Consider the following 22,631-nt stretch of genomic DNA (forward strand, 5'->3'; position numbering starts at 1 on the left):
CAATTCCCAGCTATCGAGAAGGCAGGGACAAGGGCTAGCGCCCTTATGGAAATGGGAAGGAATATTTTAACGCTTAAATTTAACTCTAGAGGCAAAAGGAACTAGGGAAGGTATGGCAGAGTCATCCTAAAATATTAATTTGCAAGGCCCCTAATGATAATAAAGAGACAAAATATTTTGTGTTACATCTTAAAATAAGTATTTAAAATAAAATCTACATAGAGACAACCTTCAAAGATCCCTGAGGCCTACAAAAGACATTTTGAGCAAACGGGTCACACAGACTTCAAGTGTAACCTTACGATAAAACTGTGTCATGTCATCATATGAAAGGCAGACACAGCAATGAAGAAGAAACAGTTCTAGCATTTGACACCTCATAAAAGCACATTTCAAATATGTAAGAAGAAGAGAGAAGGATTATTCAGTAAAAGCTTTTGCAAAAGGAGATGACCACTCAGGAAAAATGAAATCTGTACTTCATATTCCAGGAAGAATTTTTTAAATCAAATTCACTTGATTTTTTTTTTTTTTTATGGTAGGCTCGTTGTTTAAATAAGGCTAATGGAGGGTCAGTATGACACCAAATCCAAAAGACAGAAAATGAAAGACTGAAAGTTCAAATGCATTAATAAGTTTTGAGTGTGTTTTTTTGTTTGTTTTGTTTTGTTTTGTTTTTTTGGTGGGGGACACTATGAGCAAAGCAAACTAATGAGGAGAATTGCCATTGATTCTATCACAGAGATTAATCTGCTTAATATGTGAAAAAATGCTGCTATAGTTTGGACCTGGACTGGTCCCCAAATGTCCATGTAATAGATAGAGGTTCGATCTGGTCCACAACTGGTTGCTCTTGGAAAGCAGTGGAAACCTTAAGATGTGAGGTCTTCAGGCGACTGGGGCCTGTGGTGGCCTGAATGAGGATGGCCCCCATATTTGAATTCTTGGTCCCCAGTTGGTGACTATTTGGAAAGTTTAAGAGGGGTGGCCTTGTTGGAGGAGGTGTGTCACAGGGACCAGGCTTTGAGGTTCAAAAGCCCACAGCATTCCCAGTGAGCTCTCTCTGCATCCCACCTGAGGATGAGGATGCAAGCTCTCACCTACTGCTCCAGCACCACGCCTCCCTGCCTGCCTGGCGGTCATGGACTCTACCCTTCCCGATAATCCCTTTCTTCTATACGTTGCCTTGGTCCGGTGTCTTATCACAACAACAGAAACATAAGTAAGACAGGGTGGGTTCTCAGAAGGGCTACAGGACCCCATCCTCTGCTGCCATCCTGGTTCTTCCCACCTTCTTGTGTGCACACCTATATCTTAGCTCCGACCTTCTCTGTGTTTCCACTGTGACATGTCACCTCACCAAAGGAATGCAGTCTATACATTCAAAAACTGTGAGCCAAAATAGACCTCGTCTCCTCAGAAGTTGACTAATTCGAGAATTTGTTATAGCGAGAGAATCTGGCTAACACAACCATCCATAAGTTAAAAGGAAAATGATTAACACACCATGAACAAAGAGTTAACAGAAGAAAAAAACCATATGTAAAAATCTTCCAAATATATAAAAAGCTACCCACGATGCCTGTAGAAGTACACATTAAAAGCACACACGTCATCGATGTGAAGGGTTGGCTCAGCAGTTAGTTCATAGCACTTGCTGCTCTGACAGAAGACCTGAATTGATTCCCAGCACCTCTCTGGTGGCCCACAACCCTTTTAACTCTGGTTCCAGGGGGTCCAATGCTCTCTTCAGACCTCCAGGGGCACCAGGCACACATGTGGTGCACAAGCACACAGGCAGGCAAAACATTTATAAACATTAAATCTAGAAATAAATGAACACACACACACACACACACACACACACACACACACACACACACGTACACCCAAATATAACAATGAACTGTTCTTCTTAGAAAAGGCAATCATGAGACAACTGGGGAAACATTTCTCTCAGATTTAATTACCAGGGAATTGTTGCTAATTGTGTCGGGTATAAGAGTGGTGTAATGTTTAAGTGGAAAATGTTCTTGTTTTTCAGAGACACAGACAAAGGGAATTGGGGGAAACTCTCATGAGAGCCTTTAATTTACTTCAGAATAATTCAGCCCCCAACACACAGGCATATCAATAACACTACATTTGGATGGTGGATTATTTTCTCTCCACCTCTGATATTTTCATGTTTGGAATTTCTCATATTAGAAGTTAAAAAAGCAAAAGGAAGGCCCATGAAGACACGTACGCTTTATTCATCAGATGAAAAAAGATCGGAAAGTGTGATGAAATTGAGTTCTGGCCAGAATGTGGGAACACAGCATTCACAGGTTCTGGAAAGTGTTTAACTAGGCCAGCCTCTGTGAAAGGCATTTTGGCAAGGATGATCTCAAACACACATACTTTTCCTGGTGATTCCATTTCTAGGAATTTACCCCACAGGCACAGACATTTACATCATGTAGGTTCAGGGTTATTTACTGTAGTTTTGCAAATAGTTAAAGATTAGAAATAACCTAAATACATACAATTGGGGGACTTGTTACATTAAGATCAGATGTTCTTACAATGGAAAATTGTTTAACTGCAAATATAATGAAGAGACTCTATATTAATATAAAATAATTTCAAGATACATTGGGTGAAAATGTGTAGAACTGTGCAAAATCTTTTTTAAAAAGCTATGAAAAACTAATATAGACTATATGTTTAAATATGCATAAAATATTCTGGTAAACGTACATAAGACGTGGTTAACTCTGTGACCCAACTATTTATTCCTCCTATGCCCATAAAATTCCTTGAGTGCTTTATACCTCTTGCCATTTTCTCTGTTTGAAATGTCTTCAAACAAAGGATGATGAGCTAGGGATGGAGTCCAGTGGGAGACTTTGCCTGATATGCATGAGCCCCAAGATTTAGTCTCTAGTTCCAAAACAAACAAACAGAAGAGACTGGCAGCCCACAAAGCAACAATGGGATAATTGGATATTTTGGTTACATTGATGAGGATATCAGGAAGGTTACACAAGAAGTTTCAAAGACAAGAAAGGGTAAGCTATATTTTAAGGAAAAATTCAGGCTCTCAAGCTCTATGCATAATATGACTTTATAAATAAAAAAAAATAAAGCTGGGTGCTAAGACTATGGGTGGTATTTGTTTTCTTAATTGGCCATATAAATAGTTTTTACAATGACCAAAAAAAAGCTAAAAAAAAAAAAAAAAAAAAGAAAATTTCTGCTATGAGCATATATTGCTTTTTTAAATGCAGTTTGGTGCTTTGCCTACATGTATATCTGTGTGAGAGAGTCTGATCCCCTGGAACAGGGGTTACAGACAGTTGTGAGCTGCTGCCATGTGGGTACTAGGAACAGAACCTGGGTTCTCTGGTAGAACAGCCAGTGCCCTTAACAATGAGCCATCTCTCCAGCCTCCAAGCATATATTACTTTTAATAATAAGAAACAACAGATGTCACAGGGAATAGGGTAGAAGTTCATAAACCCCGAGGAATAAATAATAAAAGTTTAAAAAGGGCAGCCTTTTGAAGGAGTCTGCATTTTAACCAGTTCACAGGCAAAATTAGGTAGAAAGACAAGTGGGATCAGAGGCCCCTGAGAAGCAGATGAGAGGCTGTGAGAGGGCCGAGGTTGGCCTGTGCAAGAGAAGCCTGTGATTGGCTCATTGAGCATGCGCCTGGGCCAGACCTGCAAACAGAAAGCGGATTCCCAGCTCAGGCTTTCCCTCCGCTTCACTCCTGGAAGCCAAGGCTGAGGCAACCGGTGAGTCATGCTTTTCACTCCCATGAACTTGGGACTAGCTTTGGGGACACAGAAGCCAATCCTTTGTACATCAAAGATTGGAAGCAGACCCTCAGGGACACATCATAAATGGTGTTGGTGGCATGAATTCTATTCTTGTTTAACTCCTAGGGGAGGAATTTCCCTTTCAACCAGCTCACTTCCAGTGTACTGGTACAGTGAACAGCTGAAGGCAGTTCCCCTGCCCTGAAGGATTCACAGTCTAGCTGGAGTTGATACCAAACAGGAGCTTTAGGATGTGACGGCAAACCTGGAAACACAAAGGTCAGAATAAAGCACATAGAAATGTAAGAGTTGGACACAGTAAAGTCGGCTAACTAGCTTGGAGTAACTGGGTCTGGGTCGCAACTCCTTATGTGGATCAAACGACCCTTCCACGGGGGTCGCATATCAAATATTTACATTACAATACATAACAGCAGCAAAATCACAGTCATGAAGTAGTAACTAAAATAATTTTATGGATGGGAGTCATCACAATATGAGGAATTGTATTAAAGGGTCGCAGCATTAGGAAGGTTGAGAATCATTGCATTAAAGTGATAATCTGCATATTTGCTAATGAGAATTGATAATAGTGTATTTAGTGAAAAAGATTTAGAATTGTAGGTAACATTATAATACCTGTATAACCATGTATCTACAGGCATGAACCTAGCTTTATGAGACCTTAACAATGTCTTTAGTTCTTTTTTTTTTTTTTTTTTTTCCTTTTTGTGGTTTTTCGAGACAGGGTTTCTCTGTAGCTTTGGAGCCTGTCCTGGACTAGCTCTGTAGACCAGGCTGGCCTCGAACTCACAGAGATCCACCTGTCTCTGCCTCCCAAGTGCTGGGATTAAAGGTGTGTGCCACCACCCCCTGGCAGGTCTTTATCTTTTCTTTATCTTTTCTATGCTAAAATATATTCTGATTATAAAGTGCTTAAAAGAAATAATTGTCCTGAAGTTCTCTGTCACAGCAAAAGAAACCAGTTTATCATAAATCAGTTGCAATCAAAATATTTTTATCTTTGAAGGCTAGCTTTGATCTGAGGGTCAAAGACCCCTTGAAAATGAAGGAAAGAAAAGGGGGTCCTGTTCAAAGCTCCTTGGGTGGGCATGTGTGCATGCATGTGAGCATGGGTGCATGGACTCTAACAGGTACTTGCAGTGCTGAAAGAGCCTGGTATGCACATTGGTGTGCTAATAAGCACCACAGTTAGCCATTTGTCCTGGATGTCTTTGGATCTGACAGTTGTCCCCTGGATTATTCAGGGTTCTTTAGAGGAACAAAACAGACTGAATGAATTTCTGAATATAAAGGGGATTAGAATGGTTTACAAGCTGTGGTCCACCTAGTTAGTCCAACAATGGTGTCTACCAACAGAGGGTCCAAGAATCTAGTAGTTGTTCAGTCTGTGAGGCTTGATGTCCCGTAAGTGGAGCTGGAGGAACCTGGAGCACCATCTAACTCAAGCTCCTAGTGTTCAGGTGAGGAACCAGAGGTCCGGGGAGCAGAAAAGTGGAGGACCGAGCTCCCTCAACTACAGCATCAGGTCAGAGCTACTGCCAGCAGGCATCACTTTCTCCCCACGTGCGGTGGCCCCCCAGCTCAAGAAGCCATCTGCCCTTCCAAGACTTCTACATGGCTTCCCCACACCTGCTAGCCCCTTGAAGTCAGAATAATCACCTCAAACCCAAAGCTAACCACACCACCTACCTGCTAAAAGCGCTCTGATGAGTGGAAGCGGCCCTGCTCTCTAGCCCTCTACTGAAGGCCACGGCTCTGATCCCGAGGCCACGGGGCCTTCTCCGCTAACAGCCTCTCCCTCTGACCATTCACTTTGTCATTCCTGTTGCAAACAGTCTCCTTTGCCACCTTTTTTGGGCTCTTGTAGCTTCCTTCCAGGATGCCTCTACGGTCTCTAAGGCCCTCTAGGCGATGATTCCTAAATGCCCCCCTCCTTCCTCTACCGTTCAATTATGCAAGCTTAACGGGTGAGTTATAAGCTATGGGTGATGTTATAAACGTATACAGTTTCCAGGAAACCTCCCCAGTGTGTGTGTGTGTGTGTGTGTGTGTGTGTGTGTGTGTGTGTGTGTGTGTGTGTGTATCGGGTGTATGTATGATTATTTGATCCTCTCTCGCTCCACGGTAAGGTGAGATTTCCTGGCAGATCCGGTTTCCAGCATCTGAAAGCCAGTGTTGGGATGCAAAGCGCGCCCCCAGCCTTCTGCCAGAAGCCTGCCTCCCTAGCATTCTCTCTTACTGACACGATAAAAGGAGAAGAATGAGCAAAGTGAACAGATGCTCTGAAAACAACACCCCGGCACCTCTTCAGCCAGGCAGCGTACACGGGAGCCCTCGGGGAACTGGGGGTGGGGAGATGGCTGCTCCTAGGAGCCCTGGCGCTGGAGCCTGCCCTTGGGAATGAGGCTGACAACCCACAGGAATGTCCCAAAGATGGAGGAGGCTATTAATGTGGCTCACTCAGACTGCACGGCACAGGAGGGAGCAGAATCTTATTATTATCCTCAGTGCATTAATATTTGATAAAGCTTCTTCACAATGATAGATAGTAGCCACCCATGTGAGGGGAACAGCCTGGTTCTGGAAAGAGTCTCAGGAAGGACGAATAGCTTTCATCAAGAGAGGAGAGGGGTGCTGGGAGCAGCTCGTCAGTGAAGTGCTTGCCGTATTAATATAAGGTCCCGAGTCAGATCTCTGGAACCTACGTAAGGAAGTCAATATGGTGGCATACACTTGGAATCCCAGTTCTGGGAAGGTGGAGAAAGGTATCACTGGCCCGTCAGCCTCACTCCCCTGGTGAGTTCCAGGCCAAGTGAGAGACCCTGACTCAAAAAACCAAGGTGGACAGCATCTAAAGAATGTTACTCAATGCAGACCTCTGGCCTTTACGCACCCCTGCATACACACAAGCATCTGTACACACATGCAACACACACACACACACACACACACACACACACACACACACACACACACACACCACATGACAGGAGACAATGGGAGGAAGCATTGTACTGTCCTGGGCAGGGAGCTCTTCCTGGGACCACACAGTTTAGGTAGCATGTTGCCCTCTCTTGCAAGTTTCCTGCACAGGAAACAGCAGCTTCATCCATGCAGAGGCCTGCCTGGGGTGGGGCTCAGTTTCACAACTGCCCACCTCCAAGAGGAAGCCGCTGATCCAATTATTTTTCTTCCTCTTGACAGCACGTTAAAATGACTGCTGAGGAGTAGATATTTATCCGAATAATGTTTTCCCAATATATAATTTCTAAATGTTTTGAACTCTGAGAAGACAAAACAAAACGAAACAGAACCCCCAAACCTTAAAAGCTGTCATTAGTGTCACACCCTCACAGATAGCTGGAGGGATGCTGTGACCTGAAAGAGTTGATGTCTTGGTGGCAGCTGCTGCTTCTGAATCCATCAACAGGCTGTCATGAAGCAGTGGTTGCCCACCCGCTGAGGTAAAATCCTGCTCCCTCGGGAAATCAGACACCCTCTGGACGCAAAGCCCTTTCTGGGTCAGTAGGAACAACGGGATCCTGGCATCAGTGAGGAAAAGCAACCTGAGCGAAAGGTCTTCAGGCATCTCTTAGGAGACTTTGAAAGCCATTGGCTACGAGAGTCAGGACAGACCCATGCTGCCCTCTTTGAGGGAGCCCTGAACAGCCATGGAGGAGCCTGGAGCACTGGTCCCTGAGGGCTGACACCCTGAGATTTGGATGGACTATCTGCTAGTTACAGAACTTAATCTCAGGGCCTGCGGTGCCTCCACCACCCTCGTGGCCCTGTCGTAGCCTTTAAATTGTCATCGTTCACTCTCCCTGCTCAGCCTCACCCACTGCCAGGAAGAAGGCGACAAAGAGAACACAGAGGAAGCCAGCCTCCCTTCTGAAGCACTCTGGAGATCCAACATCAAGGCAGAGCGAAGCCAGCTGCATAATGTCCATGCCCTTGGGTTACAGGAGGGGCTCTGTCTAGTCTCTCCCTTAGGAACTGTTCCACTGGGCAGTGCACAGGAAGACGGAGACAGAACATGGCAGCCTCTCGTCAGCCTCTCTTCCTCACAGGCCCCTCAGGAGACTCTGGACTGTTCTCTGTGTTGCAACCTTCGAGATGCATCTGTGTGCACGGAAGGGCCGTAAATCACATAAATCACACAGTGAGTGGCATACGGGGGGTGCGGATGCCAAGCTGCGTGCCTGTAAGACAGGGGGAGTGGGGAGGAGGAAGGGTGTGGGAAGACAGAGCAGGGAGGGAGGCCCTGCATGGAGTTCTCTTCTGGGGACATCTTTGTGTTGCTCTCTTTCTGGTCCTCCTCTTGACCTGGGCCGCGCTTGTCCCCAGGCATCCTCACTGGGCTACATAACCAAGTGCAGGGAAGGGTGTGTGGGCAGGCAGGGGTGATGGGAGAGAGAGTACAGGGGTCAGCATTCTAGCTGTTGTAATTCTCTGCCATCCTGAGCACTTTACCTCCCCTTCAGTCAGCCACACAAGTCTGTGAGTAATTTCCAACCCAAAAAGGGGGAGAGGGAACAGGATCCAAATGGCAGGGAGGGTTGGCTCTAGGACCCTGGGAGCCCACCATCCGAAACATGAAGGCTGGAGCCTTGGGAAGGACAGGGACTTTGCCTTTTCAGCTGTCCCCTTCTCTAATCCTTAAAGCAGACTCCAGAGGGAGAAATGTAGCTACACCACAGACAGCCATCACAGACTGGTCAGGAGGAAGCCTCCAGGCTACCCACCACTCAGCCTGGTAAATGCCACCGGTCAGAGGCTGATGTTAAGAAGTCAAAGTGTGCTTCCAGACCTAAGGGAAATATTCCTTCTGGACACCTCCCACTTCCCACTCTCTACCCTCCACCAAGGTCAAATGCATCACCTCTGCAAGCGGTCTCCCCTCCCCATCTCCCCCTTCACTTTAGTCAGATATTTCAAATCAAAAATCAGTTATTCTAGAGCGAGCTCAGGTTTTTACACACAAGGGCAGGGTAACCAGATGGCTTGTTTTGAGGGAGGCCTGGGGGGAAGAACCAACAATCACACACACACACACACACACACACACACACACACACACACACACACACACATGGGAGGGTGTTCTCTAACCGGGACAGCAGGTGCACTACAGAGACAAAACATGGAGTCTGCTGACCTGAGGGTCAGCAGGAGGAGGATCTATCGTGCTGGGAGGGGATCTGACCAAGCCTATTACAGTCTGGTCTTGGGCCCCCAAGGGCTGGAGGCAAAGCAAAGGTCTTAAATTCGATGGCCTCATGGAGAGAGGCAGCATGGACACGCAAGCTGGAGGCTAATTTCTATCATCCTGCGCTACCCAAAAAGTGAGCGAGGAAACCAGATTCTGAGTGACAGCGAGGGTAGTTCCAGGAGATGGCAGGAGCCTGTTGGCTTTTTCTTCCAACTGCGGCTTCCCCAGGAAAAGAGTGTGCGTGGAGGGGCTGGGTAATCAAGAAGGAAGAAACGGGTCCTGAGACAGGCCAAGGTGACTGAGCCGACGATCTTGGGCATTTGAGGTTGAGAAAGGACAGAAAGTATTTATAGAGAGCTTATAAAATCTGCCATTCACTAGTTTTTTAAAAAAAAATTATTGATTTTTCATTTTTCATAAACGTTAGTTTGTTGGATCTTCACAACCTTGGGAAAGAACCACCAACCACCTTGTAGACTGGGACGGCAATAGCAACAGAAGGAGACTCATGACTCTGGTCTGGATCTTGTGATATTTTCCTCCACTCCAGACCTTCAATAGCAGGAGGAAAATGGCAACCCAATATACCCAACCCCACATGTACACCTGCAAAGCAGACTGCCACCAGCATGGAGAAGCCTTCTGTGCACGACTGCATCAAGCATGGCTTCCACTTCCTGAGGCCCGCCAGAAAGGGTGGCCCCTGCCTGTCCTGCTAAGATGGTTCCAGAGAGTACTGAAGATGAAGATTTTCAAGAAGTTAAAACTGAAGAAATCTGACATGCTCCCCTCTCTGTCCACCCAGCAGAACAGACCTTCCCAAAGCCCTAGCTAGCTTCAAGCAGCGATCACTCCACATCACCTCTCAGGAGAAAGCCAGCAAACGTCTGATGTTATTGTAGAGACAATGCAAGGTTCCTAGGTTGGCAGGTTTCCTTGGTAATGAGGTTTCTGAGTTAAGGTCCAGGCATGGGGTCCTCCACTCTGGGAGGGGCAGTGTTCCCTCCCCAGGGGGAGCCTTCCTATCCTTTTGAAGGTAAGAGGCTCTTGCTGGTGAACAGACTTCACCAGGCTCAGCCAACACTAGGGAAGGCTGCTTCCTGATCAACTCTGACTGACTCTGAAGTGTCTCCTATGACCCTCCTCCTCCTCTTTGCCTCCTAACCCATCTCTACCTCTTCCCCACCAGCTTGCCAGACCTAACTGCTTGCCGGTACTCCCCCAGCCCACTGGAGACACCCCAAACCCTTTCTGATTTCCCAGATTACACACAGGCTTCACGGCTAATGCCCCCAGTTCATGGCTCATGCCCCCATAAACTATTCTGATTCTCTATGTATCATCTCCTTTGTTCCCTCATTGCTATTTAATTTATGTGCCTTCCCCACAGTTCTTCTCCAGTTCCACTCTCATGCTAATTAATTGTGAGCACAGTTCATTTTCCCCTAATAGATTATAACGTCCTTAGAGACAGATGCTGTATTGAATTTATCTCCGTGGTTCCCCGCTCTCCTTTCAGGTCTAGTTGGGGGGTTAGACTTGAATTTTTGTGAGCATACAACAAATAATTATTAAAATGAAATTTACCTAGGTTTCCTCTCTGTGGTTGATATATTATGCACCCCAATAAACTTATCTGGGGGTCAGAGAACAGAACAGCCACTATATTAAACATAATGGTGGCACATGCCTTTAATCCTAGCATTCCAGAGGCAGACATCCATCCGGCTCTCTGTGAGTTCAAGGTCACACTGGAAACCACCAGGCATGGTGACATATGCCTTTAATCCCAGGAAGTGATGGCAGGAAGCAGAAAGGTATATAAGGTGTGAGGACCAGGAACTAAGTTTGTTAAGCTTTTAGGCTTTCAGCAGCAGTTCAGCTGAGATCCATTTGGATGAGGACACAGAGGCTTCCAGTCTGAGGAAACAGGATCAGCTGAGAAGTTATCAAGGTGAGGTAGCTGTAGCTTGCTCTGTTTCTCTGATCTTTCAGCGTTCACTGCAATACCTGGCTCTGGGTTTGTTTTTATTAATAAGACCTTCTAACAATTTGTGTTACACCTCTCTCTCTCTCTCTCTCTCTCTCTCTCTCTCTCTCTCTGCATACAAAAGATGTGCACTTGTTATCTGTGAAACAGATCCAAAAAATTTGCACAGGTCAGTCCTGCTTCTCATTCTGTCCCACAGGAAGCATTATGGAACATGGAACATGGAACATGGTTACCCTTTCCCTGGGCATCACTAGGGCCATTACAGTCCAATGTAGCCGCAGAAGGACAAGCCAAGTGTTTCACGTTGGTTTGGTTATTTGGAGAAGTTCAAAGTGTTTAAGCAAAAGGAAAAGGGCATTGTTATTCCACATCCCCAAGGGAAACCAAAGAAGGATTTTGTGGTGTCAGGGAAGGTAAGAAGATGAGGGAAAAAGTGTTTCCTACAATACACAGGACACAAACGGAGATGACCAAGTCCTGTGATGACAAAGGACATTGAGACGCCACGGCCCCTTATTGGAATGAGAAGCCATTCCCACGGGGCCCAGGTCCCTGCTCATGCCTCCAGGTTTCCCAGGAACCAAGGTATCTGGGAATAGAGCGGAGGGAGGCAAGGAGGAAGACACCTCAAGCATGACTGTAAGACAGGGAACTACCCCCAGAATGCACTACGGGAAGGGCTGAGACTTTCTTGCAAGGTGGAAGACAGCAGCAACCAAGGATGGTGTTCAGGTCCAATCAGGTCAAGGCCAGCTCTACCCCTGTACCCCCACACCCCCACACAGTCCATATCCACCCCCATACCTCCACACCCCCACATAGCCCATATCCACCCCTGTACCCCCACACCCCCACACAGCCTATATCCACCCCTTTACCCCCACAACACCACACAGCCCATATCCACCCCCATACCCCACACCCCCACACAGCCCATATCCACCCCTGTACCCCCACACCACCACACAGCCCATATCCACCCCTGTACCCCCACACCACCACACAGCCCATATCCACCCCTGTACCCCCACACCACCACACAACCCATGTAGCTCAAAGTTTCTCTATGGACCAAAGATTTAGGGTCAGAATATACATCCCCTGAGTCAAATTCCAGGGAGACAATAGAAACAGTTGGTTTATAAAAAAGGGGGTGATGGTGGTGGTTCCTAAAGACTCAGATTTCAGCCAGCAGGGAGACAAGCCACTTCTACTAGACATGAAAGATATTCCAACACACACACACACACACACACACACACACACACACACACACACACACACACGGGGTTGGGGGAGAAAGCCTCATGAGCTTGCTAAGTACTAATCCCACTTTAAGGATGAGAGGCTCCATGCAGCAAACTCTCCTTCCTAAGGCAGACTGGAAAGGATGCTTTCTGCTTTCAATGTCTCCTTTTCATCTGGACCACAGAGTCAAGGGTGCTAATTCCTCTCTCCATGGACAGGCAGGGCGCTAAGTGCACGGGACAGCTCTTGAACTTGTGCCTGTGTGCTCCTCTGGGCCCTCCTTCACCCAGAGTTTCCTCACACTGGGACTTTGGTCCCAGGTCCCAGAGACAGATGGCAGAACCCACCCACCACCACTGCCAGCATTCTCCTGCCTCTCAGAGTGCTTAGGAGGGAGTGAGAGATTCTGGGACAAACTGCTGAGAAGCCTGTAGTCCTCGGGGAAGGAATGCTCTCTGAACTTGGCTTACTTATTTTGGTTACCTCCATACCAGGACTCACGTACAGAGGCTCCACCCTAGCAAGAAGGGACATGGACCTGATGCGGATGGCAAGGGTGACCTTCTGACCCCCACCGCCCCAAGTAGTACCTGCCAAGGCCTTGATCCGGGACCTCTCAAAGAGCCTGGCCGAGCTGTTGTCATTATCCAGCTCATCATCCGGGGCATCCCAGCGGGCATTGATGCGGCTGTAAGGTGGCTGGTTGCCTACGTTTTCAAACTCTGTGGCCGATGTCATGTCAGCAGGCTCTTCTTAGCAGCTGTGCCTGTCTCAGTCTTCATGGAAGGGTCCCTAGGGGACAGCAACACAGTCAGAGGGTTAGCTTCCCCTGCTCGGTGTCTCAGTGGAAACTTATGAGGGACTCCAGCAGAGGCGGATCCTACAGGAGCCACGCACTGTCTGCCAGGGCCTGTTGCTTCCCCTGGGGTCTCGGGTCCTGTGTTACAGGGTAGTGCAGCAGAAGTCACGGTAGCAGCAGCAGTTAAGAGTGTCGGGGACAGAGACTAAGAGCTGCATCCTGCGGCAGGGTCGGGGTGGCCAGCAGGTGGAGACACAAGTCCCCGCCAGCCAGTTTCCTTCCAACCTGCTACCAGGGCTCTGGAGAGCAGCAGCTTGAGAGACAGCTCCCCGGGGAGCCAGAGGCTGGGGGTTGTTGGGTGGGTAAAGGAGGAAGAGAAACCCCATTCCTGGACTGAGGTCAGAAGCCTGCCCGGTGGTGGAGGCAGAGAGAGAGGAGAGGTTGAAAGGCGACTGAGTCTCACTTACAGGGAACCGGCGGTGGGGGACGGGGACATGGAGCCCATCAGGCTGCCACTGAGACCCCAGCCCTAACAACTGGAAAGCCAAGCTTTTTCACCCGCTTCTTGACAGTGTGAGTAGTTGCTGTTATATGGTCTCCTGTTGAATCACCAGACCAAGCAGCCCAGAGGAGCCTGGTGTCCCATCCAGGCTGGCAGCACCAAGCGCTGTATGCCAAGACAGAGGGATGACTGGGTATGTGAGGGACTGAGTGCCAAGGAGAAAGGAAATCAGTGTGGCTGGTAAATGGTTTCCAGGGAAGTTTGGAAGTCCTCATGGAAGGACGGGTGGAAAGGGGCAAGAGCCCAGATGAAAAGGAAAGAGAGCAGGGGCCGTATCAAAAATAAAAATGAGAAGCAAGCAGCAAGAATGAGGGAGCTGATGAGCAATTGGAGGGCGGGAGAGGCAGGGGAGAAAAGTGAGACAGGAGCTGGAGAGGCCATCTTGGTTACCAATGTCCCTGGCCTTTGGAAAATGACATTCGGGCATCTCCCTGGGAAGTCGGGGAATTCCAAGTTCCAGTCTGTATTTCAGAATGGGGGCCCGGAGCCTTCAAGTTCAAGAGAGTAACAGCGGGTGGAGAGGCTTTGGAGGCAGGCAGGCAGTCACGTGACAAGTGCCATTACTATTGAACTCTACATCACATTCTCACATACCCCAACACTCGGGCTCACGCCCCTGACGCGTTCCCCAGGAGGCCCACGCAGGCAGAAAACAGCGCATGCTCACCACTCGGAGCATGATTTGGTGTTGGGGCCTTACTTTTTAGACTCTTGTCTCCTGGGCTGATAAATCAATCCCACCACATCCCTTTTGAGGTAAGACAGGAGCCAGAATTATCCACCTTAACAGCACAAGGGAGCAAGGACACAGGATGAGGCCTCCCCAAGGTTGTCTAGGGAACTACTGTGGTGGTTCAGACCAAAGGCCCTATGGTAACCCCGTTTGTCCCCCTTGACTGGACTGGTCTTAGGGATGCATAGTGATCGGGAACTTGGGGCCAGTGTGCTGCAGCTGCTAGGGCTGAACAAAGGTTTGCCACTCAGGAGAAAGAAAGAGTGACACCTGGGAAAGCCAGCCACTATCCTGAAGGCAGTATGTCCCATCATGCTGTGCCTGTGTTCAAGACCACTTCTGTCCCTTTGAACAGCCCGTTCTCCATAATGAACCAGCTGAGATTTCCCCTCAATTGTCTGAGCGGAGAGAGCTGGGAAGGGTTTCCGACTCCTCCCGCCTTTACATCCTCCTTCAAGCACAATGACAATGAGTCAGACCAAGGCTGAAGGGCTGACCATCATCTTCAGGGCCACAACTTATCCAGTAGCCCCCAAGAAGGGCCAAGCTGCCAGACACGGAGGTGAGGTAAGAGCACCAGAGGTAACCAGACCCCTGCTCACTCTCTTCATCCGGGGCTATTTTTAAGAGTGGCTGAGAGAGGCCCGGGCTGCTGCGGGGCTGGAGAGTGAGATTACCTTAGCTATGGCTCCGTAAATAAGTCTGTCCCAGAAAGATGAGCTTAAAGCGGGCAGACCAGCAGAACCAGGGTGCAGGACAAGATTGATGGCCCTGGGTGAGCAGCGACACAACAGCAATTCATCCTGCTTAAAAATGCCATCCTTCCTGGGACCGCAGGAATGCGGGAAAATACACGTGTGTTTCCGAATACAGGCCTCTACTGTGTCTGTCTGTGGGCTTGCTAATGGAAGGACCAGATCCTTGGAGATAGATACCACGTAAAGACGGCACAGAAGAAATGAGAAGGAGGCTCCTTCCTCCTGCCACCTACCCTAGCCCCTGCCCAGGTGGCACTTCACCAGGGTCAAGGGGTGGTGAGGTGCGCCTGCATGCTCAGGCAAGGGATGGCCTCAGAGAATCAGATGTAAGAGCACACAGGAAAAAAAGTAGGAAGTTTACTGATGGTTTTCTAGACATAGACAACACCCCTCGCCCCAGGCCAAGATCATGAGCCTGAAACCCAGTTCAGCCGGTGCTTTCTCAGTGTCACCCATGCCTCCTCCCAAGGGTGTCACCATGACCCTTCAAAGGCCTGACTAAAAGGAACCACTCTGACTAAAGAGAATTGTGCATGTTGAGGTCTCGCAGGGGGCACCTAATCAAATGAGGAGCCACAGGAATGGCATTCAAGTTACATCTGAGGGGAACTTAGAAAGGGATGATAAGATCTCATAGCTTCAGTGACGTAGGTCATCTGTGCATAGAGAGTGACCTTCCATGACTCACAAAGGGCCCTAATACAGGTCTGAAATTGGACCTCAGGCCCTTGTCTGCAAAGAGGGGGGTCCTACGGGTAGTTCCTAGTGCATTCACTTCCCAGTCACCCCCAAGACCTTCTTAAACCACTAAGCCTCTTTCTTACCAAAGTATAGGCGGGTCTTCCCTGTCCCATTTCCAGAGTCCCCTTATCTGACAACTGCCACCCCATCTCCAGATGATATTGGTAGGACAGGTCCTAAGAAGCTTACTCATTCACAGCTCGGTACCCAAAAGCCCACAGGCCTATATCAGCAGAGTGCTCGCTCGCTGAGGGAGTGCCCTTAACTTTGAAAATGTCCCACACAGCCTTTCATGGCCACCTCTCACGCAGACCCAGAACCCATCTGCTCCTGGGATGGGGGCTAGGCCTCAGAATCCCAGCCTCGCATGCTTTGCCCAGCTCATCAATGAGGACCCGAGGAATGCCAGGGGCTATAGCGCTCACCCTGTGGGTCTGGGCTGTTTTGTGTCAGCTTTCCACCATCCCCCAGCAGAGAGAACGCATTTCCCTCCACCCCCAGTCTCTCTTCCTCCTCTTCTCCTGGTCCCTCAAAGGCACGAAGCTGGAACATGGGGCCACATCAGGTAATGCCACTCTTCCTCAGTGGGGCTGGGGAGGAGGCTGATGCAGGCCCTTGGACAATGACTTCCCTAACTAGGACTGGACACTTGAAGTCTGTTGTGACTGATTGTACGGTCTGCCCTTAAGTGTTTTCTAGCTGCTCCAATCTGCTTTTAACCTATTTGGTACTATGGCAACCAAGGTCAGGAGATTAAACCCTGCAGTTCCCTTGGTTACTTGTCTTCGAATGCATCACCAATGAGGGAAGGGGTTGTCTATCCTCCCAACCCCCCCTCCCCCATAACTGGACTGTGTATGCACAGACAGCGTAAAGAAAAGTCAAGTACACAAACACACACTCGCTGAAACGGAATGAGAACCAATGAGATGCCATTGCAGGCCATTTACTCTGTCACCCCCCCCTCCACACACACCTTCAACCTGACATCTTCACCCGTGTAACACAGTTCAGTGTCAATGTGGCTACAACTGTGCACACATAGCGCTCAGAACAGCAGAACCTGGGGGCTGGGGGTGTCAGCACCATGGGGCCGCGGTGAGGCCTAAGTAAATGCCGCCTGTGAGTGGCCTTTCAAGCAGGTGACAACTACCAGGATTTCTCATCCCAGAGCACACTCCGCCTTACCATACCGTGCAGTTCACATGCCAACACAGCCCGGCCACACTGACAGGGTGTGGCGTAGGATTCTTGGAGCTCCAAGACTGTCTGCAGTTGCCAGCATCAAGGGTCCCCATGCATTTGCACTGCACTGGTCACCCTTGACTGTCACTATTTGGTGAGACCTTTCAAAGTCCCTGCTGGGCAGTTTCTGTCACTGGGCAGGAGCTTCAGACCTACATGTTACAACCTGCCTGCCATCATCATGGAAAAATCTATTAAGAACGGTCTCTGGCCGTATCGCAGCTGCTGCAGCAGGGGTGGGGTGGTAAGAGCTCAGCTCTGCCCGTCCGTACGGGGATTTGGTTGGGAACAGGTGCTGCTCGGCTCTGTGCGGGGACTGGCTTTTAAGAACAGTGTGGCTCAACACTCCCATCCCGCTCCACTGGGGACAGTTACAGGGCAGAAGGGAGACACCTGTCTTACATGAAGAAGGGTGAGCATCTCTAATCGGCAACACTCCGGACTCTGAAGCCTTTTCAGCTTTACATGATACCGCAAGTGGAAAATTCTATGTGTGACCTCATGTGATGGGCCACAACCCACAGTCAGGATCATGGACAATACTACATAAAATTACCTAAGGCTATGTATGTAAGATGTACATGGATTTCATATGTAGACTTGGAAGCCCCTAGGAATTTTGTTATGTATATGCAAATATTCCAAAGATCAACAGAAAGATAAAAAATCCAAAATACTTCAGGTCCCACACCTTTGGGACACCAACCGGCACATAACCTTCAAAGATTGGTGTTTCCAAGCTTGGTAGCAACAGTTACAGAAAACTGATATTACGCGGCCTTACTTCTTCTTCAGACACATTTCTGTTGTTGTTGTTAAGATTAACACTGACTTGTACTCTTGGGATAAGTAGTAGGTGTACTGAAAAGGTAAATGTACAGTTTTTCTTTTCTCATTAGGACCCCCCCCCACCCAAGAAGAAAACATAGTCACTTCTCTCTTCTCTGAGGAGAGCTGTAGGAGGTGATGAAGGAGTGAGGCTTCAGCAAAAAAAGATCTGAGAACAGGTTGAAGTAAGGAAATTCAATGAATTATTTCTAATAAAATAATTGATCCACAAAGGATCAAATTAAAGGACTCTTAGTATCACAGAGACTGGGGCTAGACCTTGTGTGCCACAGGAAGGACCTTCTGACCTGCGATTTTCTTGCCCAAACTGTGGAGCCTCAGACTCTAATCTTTAGAACTGACTTTCCATTTTCAGGATTTACAGGAAATCAAGAGACAAGGAAGCCAAGAGACAAATCCAGAGCTCTGGGCATCCTGAAAACAACTGACTCAGTTTCTTCTAGTTCCTGTCGTTGAAACAAGGTGGGTTTGTTCATCTGTTTATTTGCTTGTTTGGTTTAAAGAGGAGGGCAGTGGAGACTGCTGTCAGCTAAAAGAGACTTAGGAGATGGAACAACAAGGACAATGTGTGTTGTTTTGTATCTTAGGGCAACCAAAGCTATTTGAATTACAGGCTCAGTTTTAGATGATAACCAGGTCTAGTCAACAGTAATAGGTATGATAATGACGTTATGATTATGTAAGAAAACTAAACTATGGTGGTCTGAATGAAAATGGCCCCTAGAGGCTCATACTGAGTGGCACTATTAGGAGGTGTGTCCTTGTTGGAGTGGGTGTGTCCTTGTTGGAATGGGTGTGGCCTTGTTGGAGGAAGTGTGTCACTGGAGGTAGGCTTTGAGTGCTTGCTTGCTTGCTCTCTCTCTCTCCCCCTCCCTCCCTCCCTCCCTCTCTCCCTCCCTCCCTCCTTGCTGCCTGCAGATCTGGATATAGAACTCTCAGCTCCTTCTCCAGCACCATGCCTGCCTGCATGATGCCATGTCTCCCGCCATGATGGCAATGGACTAAACTTAAATGTTGTCCTTTATAAGAGTTGCCGTGGTCATTGTGTCTCTTCACAGCAACAGAAACCCTAGCTAAGACATAAACCTTCTGTATATTTTAGTGATGCTGAAGAACACAGTGGCGAGCAAGACATGAGATCTGGGATTTGCTTAACCCCGTTTTAGGAAAGTAGAACACAGAAAGCAAATGAGAGACCTCTAGTCACTGACTTGGGGTGAGAAACACATGGGGGTCTGTGATGCCATCCCCTCTGCTTCTGCATGAACATTCTTGTAAGAATTTTGAAGCCAGCTATGATGGCTCATACTTGGAATCCCAGCATTCAGGAGGCTGAGGCAGGAGGATTGCCATGAGCTTAAGGCCACAGTAAATGTCAGCCTAACCTGGGCTACACAGTGAGGCTCTGGGTAAAAAAAAAACAAACAAAAAAGGTTTTAATAAAATTTATACTTAATGATACACTAAATTTATAAGATATAGTAGTCTATCTTTCATGAGAGATATAGTCCTAGATCCTCAAGTAGATCCTTAAGACTTCAGCTAGTTCTGAACTCTCTCTCTCTCTCCCTCTATCTATCTATCTATCTATCTATCTATCTATCTATCTATCTATCTATATATGAGTGTGTTTCTCTATACATACAGATCTATAATAAAGTTTATAAATTAGGCATAGCAGATCAACACAACTAATAACAGAATGAAACAACTATAACTACATAGTTTAATAAAATTGCCAGTACCACTACTCTTGTACATGGGTCCCGTTGAGTAAAATATGAGTTACTTAAATTCTAGACTGTGACTCTAAGAAAGCCAATCTAATACTAGAAAGGGACACTAAGTGAGCAAATATATTTCTGAAGTTTTCCACTAATACTTTCAGCTTGCTGTAACCATAGGCATTGAAATCATGAAAAATGAAGCCACCGGTGGGGGACCACTGTCTAGCAGTCACAGCCTGAAATACAAGCGGTGCATAGAATGCAAGTCAACATTGCCGTGGCCTTAACATCTGGCACGGTCTGGTGGCTTCTGCCTCCCTTTCTGAGCTCACCTTCCACCTGTATGACGTGTACCCTCCAAGCCTTCTTCCATCTCTTCAAACTTGCCATGTCTGGACCACCTCTGGGCCCTTGTGTATGCTGGATCTGTGCCAGAGACACTTTGTGGAGTGACCAGCATGTCTGTCTCTTGCCCATTTCCCAATCCTCTTCTTAGGTATCACTTCCTTGTGGCAATCTTCCCTGGGCATTCTAAGGTGAGTCCTCCCTGTCATCCTTGGTCTCGGCACTCTGACCCACTGCTGGAACTGCTCCTACACATCTGTCTGTTGACTTCCTCTCTCCTTGCCTAGGCTGTGGGCTCCATGGAGGCAGGCAGTAGCCATGTCCATCTTGCTCATTGGATCCTGGCACTCAGTGACACACCTGGGACACAAGTAGGTGCTCAATAAAAAGCATCATCTTAGCGACCTGCTGTCCTTCTGGAGCCCCTCCACCTCCACACTCTTTGTTCCATGTATTCATTTCCCCAGCTCTCCTGCTCTCGAGCACGAGTCGCTCATTTGCCATCTGTCACCACTGTCCGGTTGTTCGGCATCTGCAGAGCACCTTCCCTTCACCATTCCTTCACGTCCCCAAGCTTTCTCTTCACGTCAGGGTGTCACCACTTCTTGAGTGCCTGTGGAAAATGCTCCATTTCTTCCTAAGCTCAGGCATTTCAACCTACCCCTTATAAGGGCACACCCTTCTCTGGAAGCTTCCAACAACACGGTCTGACCCAAAACTACGGCATCTGGGGCTGAGCGCATCTTCTCCCTGTGCTGACTCTGCTCAATGTATCCTGAGCCTCCACATTACACCTGTCACATCCTGTACACTGAGATCAGCTCTCTCTCTCCTCCCGATGGGCTTTTGGTGGTGGTGGTTTTTTGTTTTTTGTTTTTTTTTACAATGAATATATCTTTTCATTTAGAAACACAATATAGAGCAGTTTCTCAGAATTTAATCGGGGTTACCTTTTCCCTCCCACCCACCTTCCACTGTTTCTAGGCCCAAGAGGAAGGGGCAGTCAAAATGGGATTAAGGAAACTGGTCCACAGAATCCTTCCTCCTGCCCATCTTTCACATCTGGGGACGAGTGCTGGACTACTTAGTTTTTTGTTTTTGTTTTTGTTTTTTGTCAACTTGACACAAACTAGAGTCATGGGGAAGAGACAACCCCAGTTAAGGAATTGCCTCCATTAAATTGGCCTGAGGGCATGTCTGTGGGACATCCTCTTGATTAATGGTAGATATGGTAGGGCCCTGCCCACTGTGGGCAAAGCCATCCCCTAGGCTGCGTAGGAAAGCAAGCTGAGCAAGGCATGGAAAGCAACCCAGTGAGCAGCACTCCCCCACAGCCTGTGTTTCAGTTCCTGCCCTGACTTCCCTCCGTGATGGACTGCGACCTGTAAGCTGTAAGATGAAATGAACTCTTTCCTCCCTGAGAGTTTTGGTCATGGTGTTAATCACAGCAACAAACGGTAACTAATGCAACTGTCTAGACCTTTCTCTTCCTGCCTTCATTTTAACACGCTCAAGTCTGCCATCTTAAGCAGAAATTCTTTGCCATGCTCTGCCTCCTCCCTTTCATAACCAAACTCCTTGACAGAGTTACCAAGGACATAAACAGGTAACTGACATGAAAGGAAACCCAGGAGGCTAAAACAAGGCCAAGAGACAGTCAAGCCTTTCAGAACTGAGGCATGTATATTAAAACAAGGCCAAGAGACAGACAGTCAAGCCTTTCAGAACTGAGGCATGTATATTAAAACAAGGCCAAGAGACAGTCAAGCCTTTCAGAACTGAGGCATGTATATTAAAACAAGGAGTTGACAGCAAACTTAGCAAGCTAGAGAACGCCAAATGCAGATGGTGAGGTAGAGGGATGCTACTAACAGCAGTATGAACTGGCCCGGCATAACGCCAGACACACCAAATGGCCGAGATGCCACTTGCTGAACAAATGCACAAGATTGAGAAATGGCCTTAAGAGGACTGGAGTGACTTCTAAGAGACCTACTATTTTAAGGTCAGGGAGACCGGGGGCTGGAAACATGGCATGTGCGATCGTGCTGAGGATTCGTCTGTATCCAAAGTTGTCGCTGTCGCTCCTGCTGCCTCAGCCCCAAGCTCCCAGCACCTCTTCTGTTGCTGGACAGTGTGGCTAAGGGGATGGGCAGTGACACTGGGGCCCAAGCCCCTGCAAGTCTCTGGGCATCTTAAAACCTCGGATCCAGTCCCCACCCAGTGTCCCCATTCAACAGACTGACAGGAGCGGCAGCCTCTCGAGATGCTTCCGGACAGGAACGCCTTCCCCATGTCACACAGAAGCCTTTCATGTCTCCTTCATCATGCCACAGAAATGCCAGTCATGGAATGCTTTCAATCCCAACGTCTCCACCACACAAACAAAAGCAGCTATTTTAAAAAGACTGACTTTTAAATAATGCAGAAGTTATGGGTGCCAATTTATTCATTCATGTTGGAGCTTTTACAATAATTCAATTAAAGCTCATCTTTTAACAGCAGCTCAGGCCCACAAGGACTCCTGAGGGAACAGGTGCTGGCCAAGGGGTTTTCCCCATCCCTGGCCAGGGCACTGAGCCTTGACTT

The 22,631-nt window shown here is 47.9% G+C and overlaps 1 protein-coding gene across 1 annotated transcript in view; it reads right to left on the reverse strand.

Moving 5' to 3' along the window:
* Sptb (spectrin beta, erythrocytic) overlaps nucleotides 1-22,631 on the reverse strand; it is a 125,706-nt gene that overhangs the window by 58,508 nt on the left and 44,567 nt on the right. Inside the window, exon 2 of the mRNA XM_036206600.1 lies at nucleotides 12,874-13,075. Within this exon, the coding sequence (XP_036062493.1) occupies nucleotides 12,874-13,021 (148 nt within the window). The 5' untranslated portion in view covers nucleotides 13,022-13,075. The remainder of the gene's footprint in view (nucleotides 1-12,873; nucleotides 13,076-22,631) is intronic.

The sequence above is a fragment of the Onychomys torridus genome, chromosome 14 (genome assembly GCF_903995425.1).
Source record: "Onychomys torridus chromosome 14, mOncTor1.1, whole genome shotgun sequence".
NCBI classification, from domain to species: Eukaryota; Metazoa; Chordata; class Mammalia; order Rodentia; family Cricetidae; genus Onychomys; species Onychomys torridus.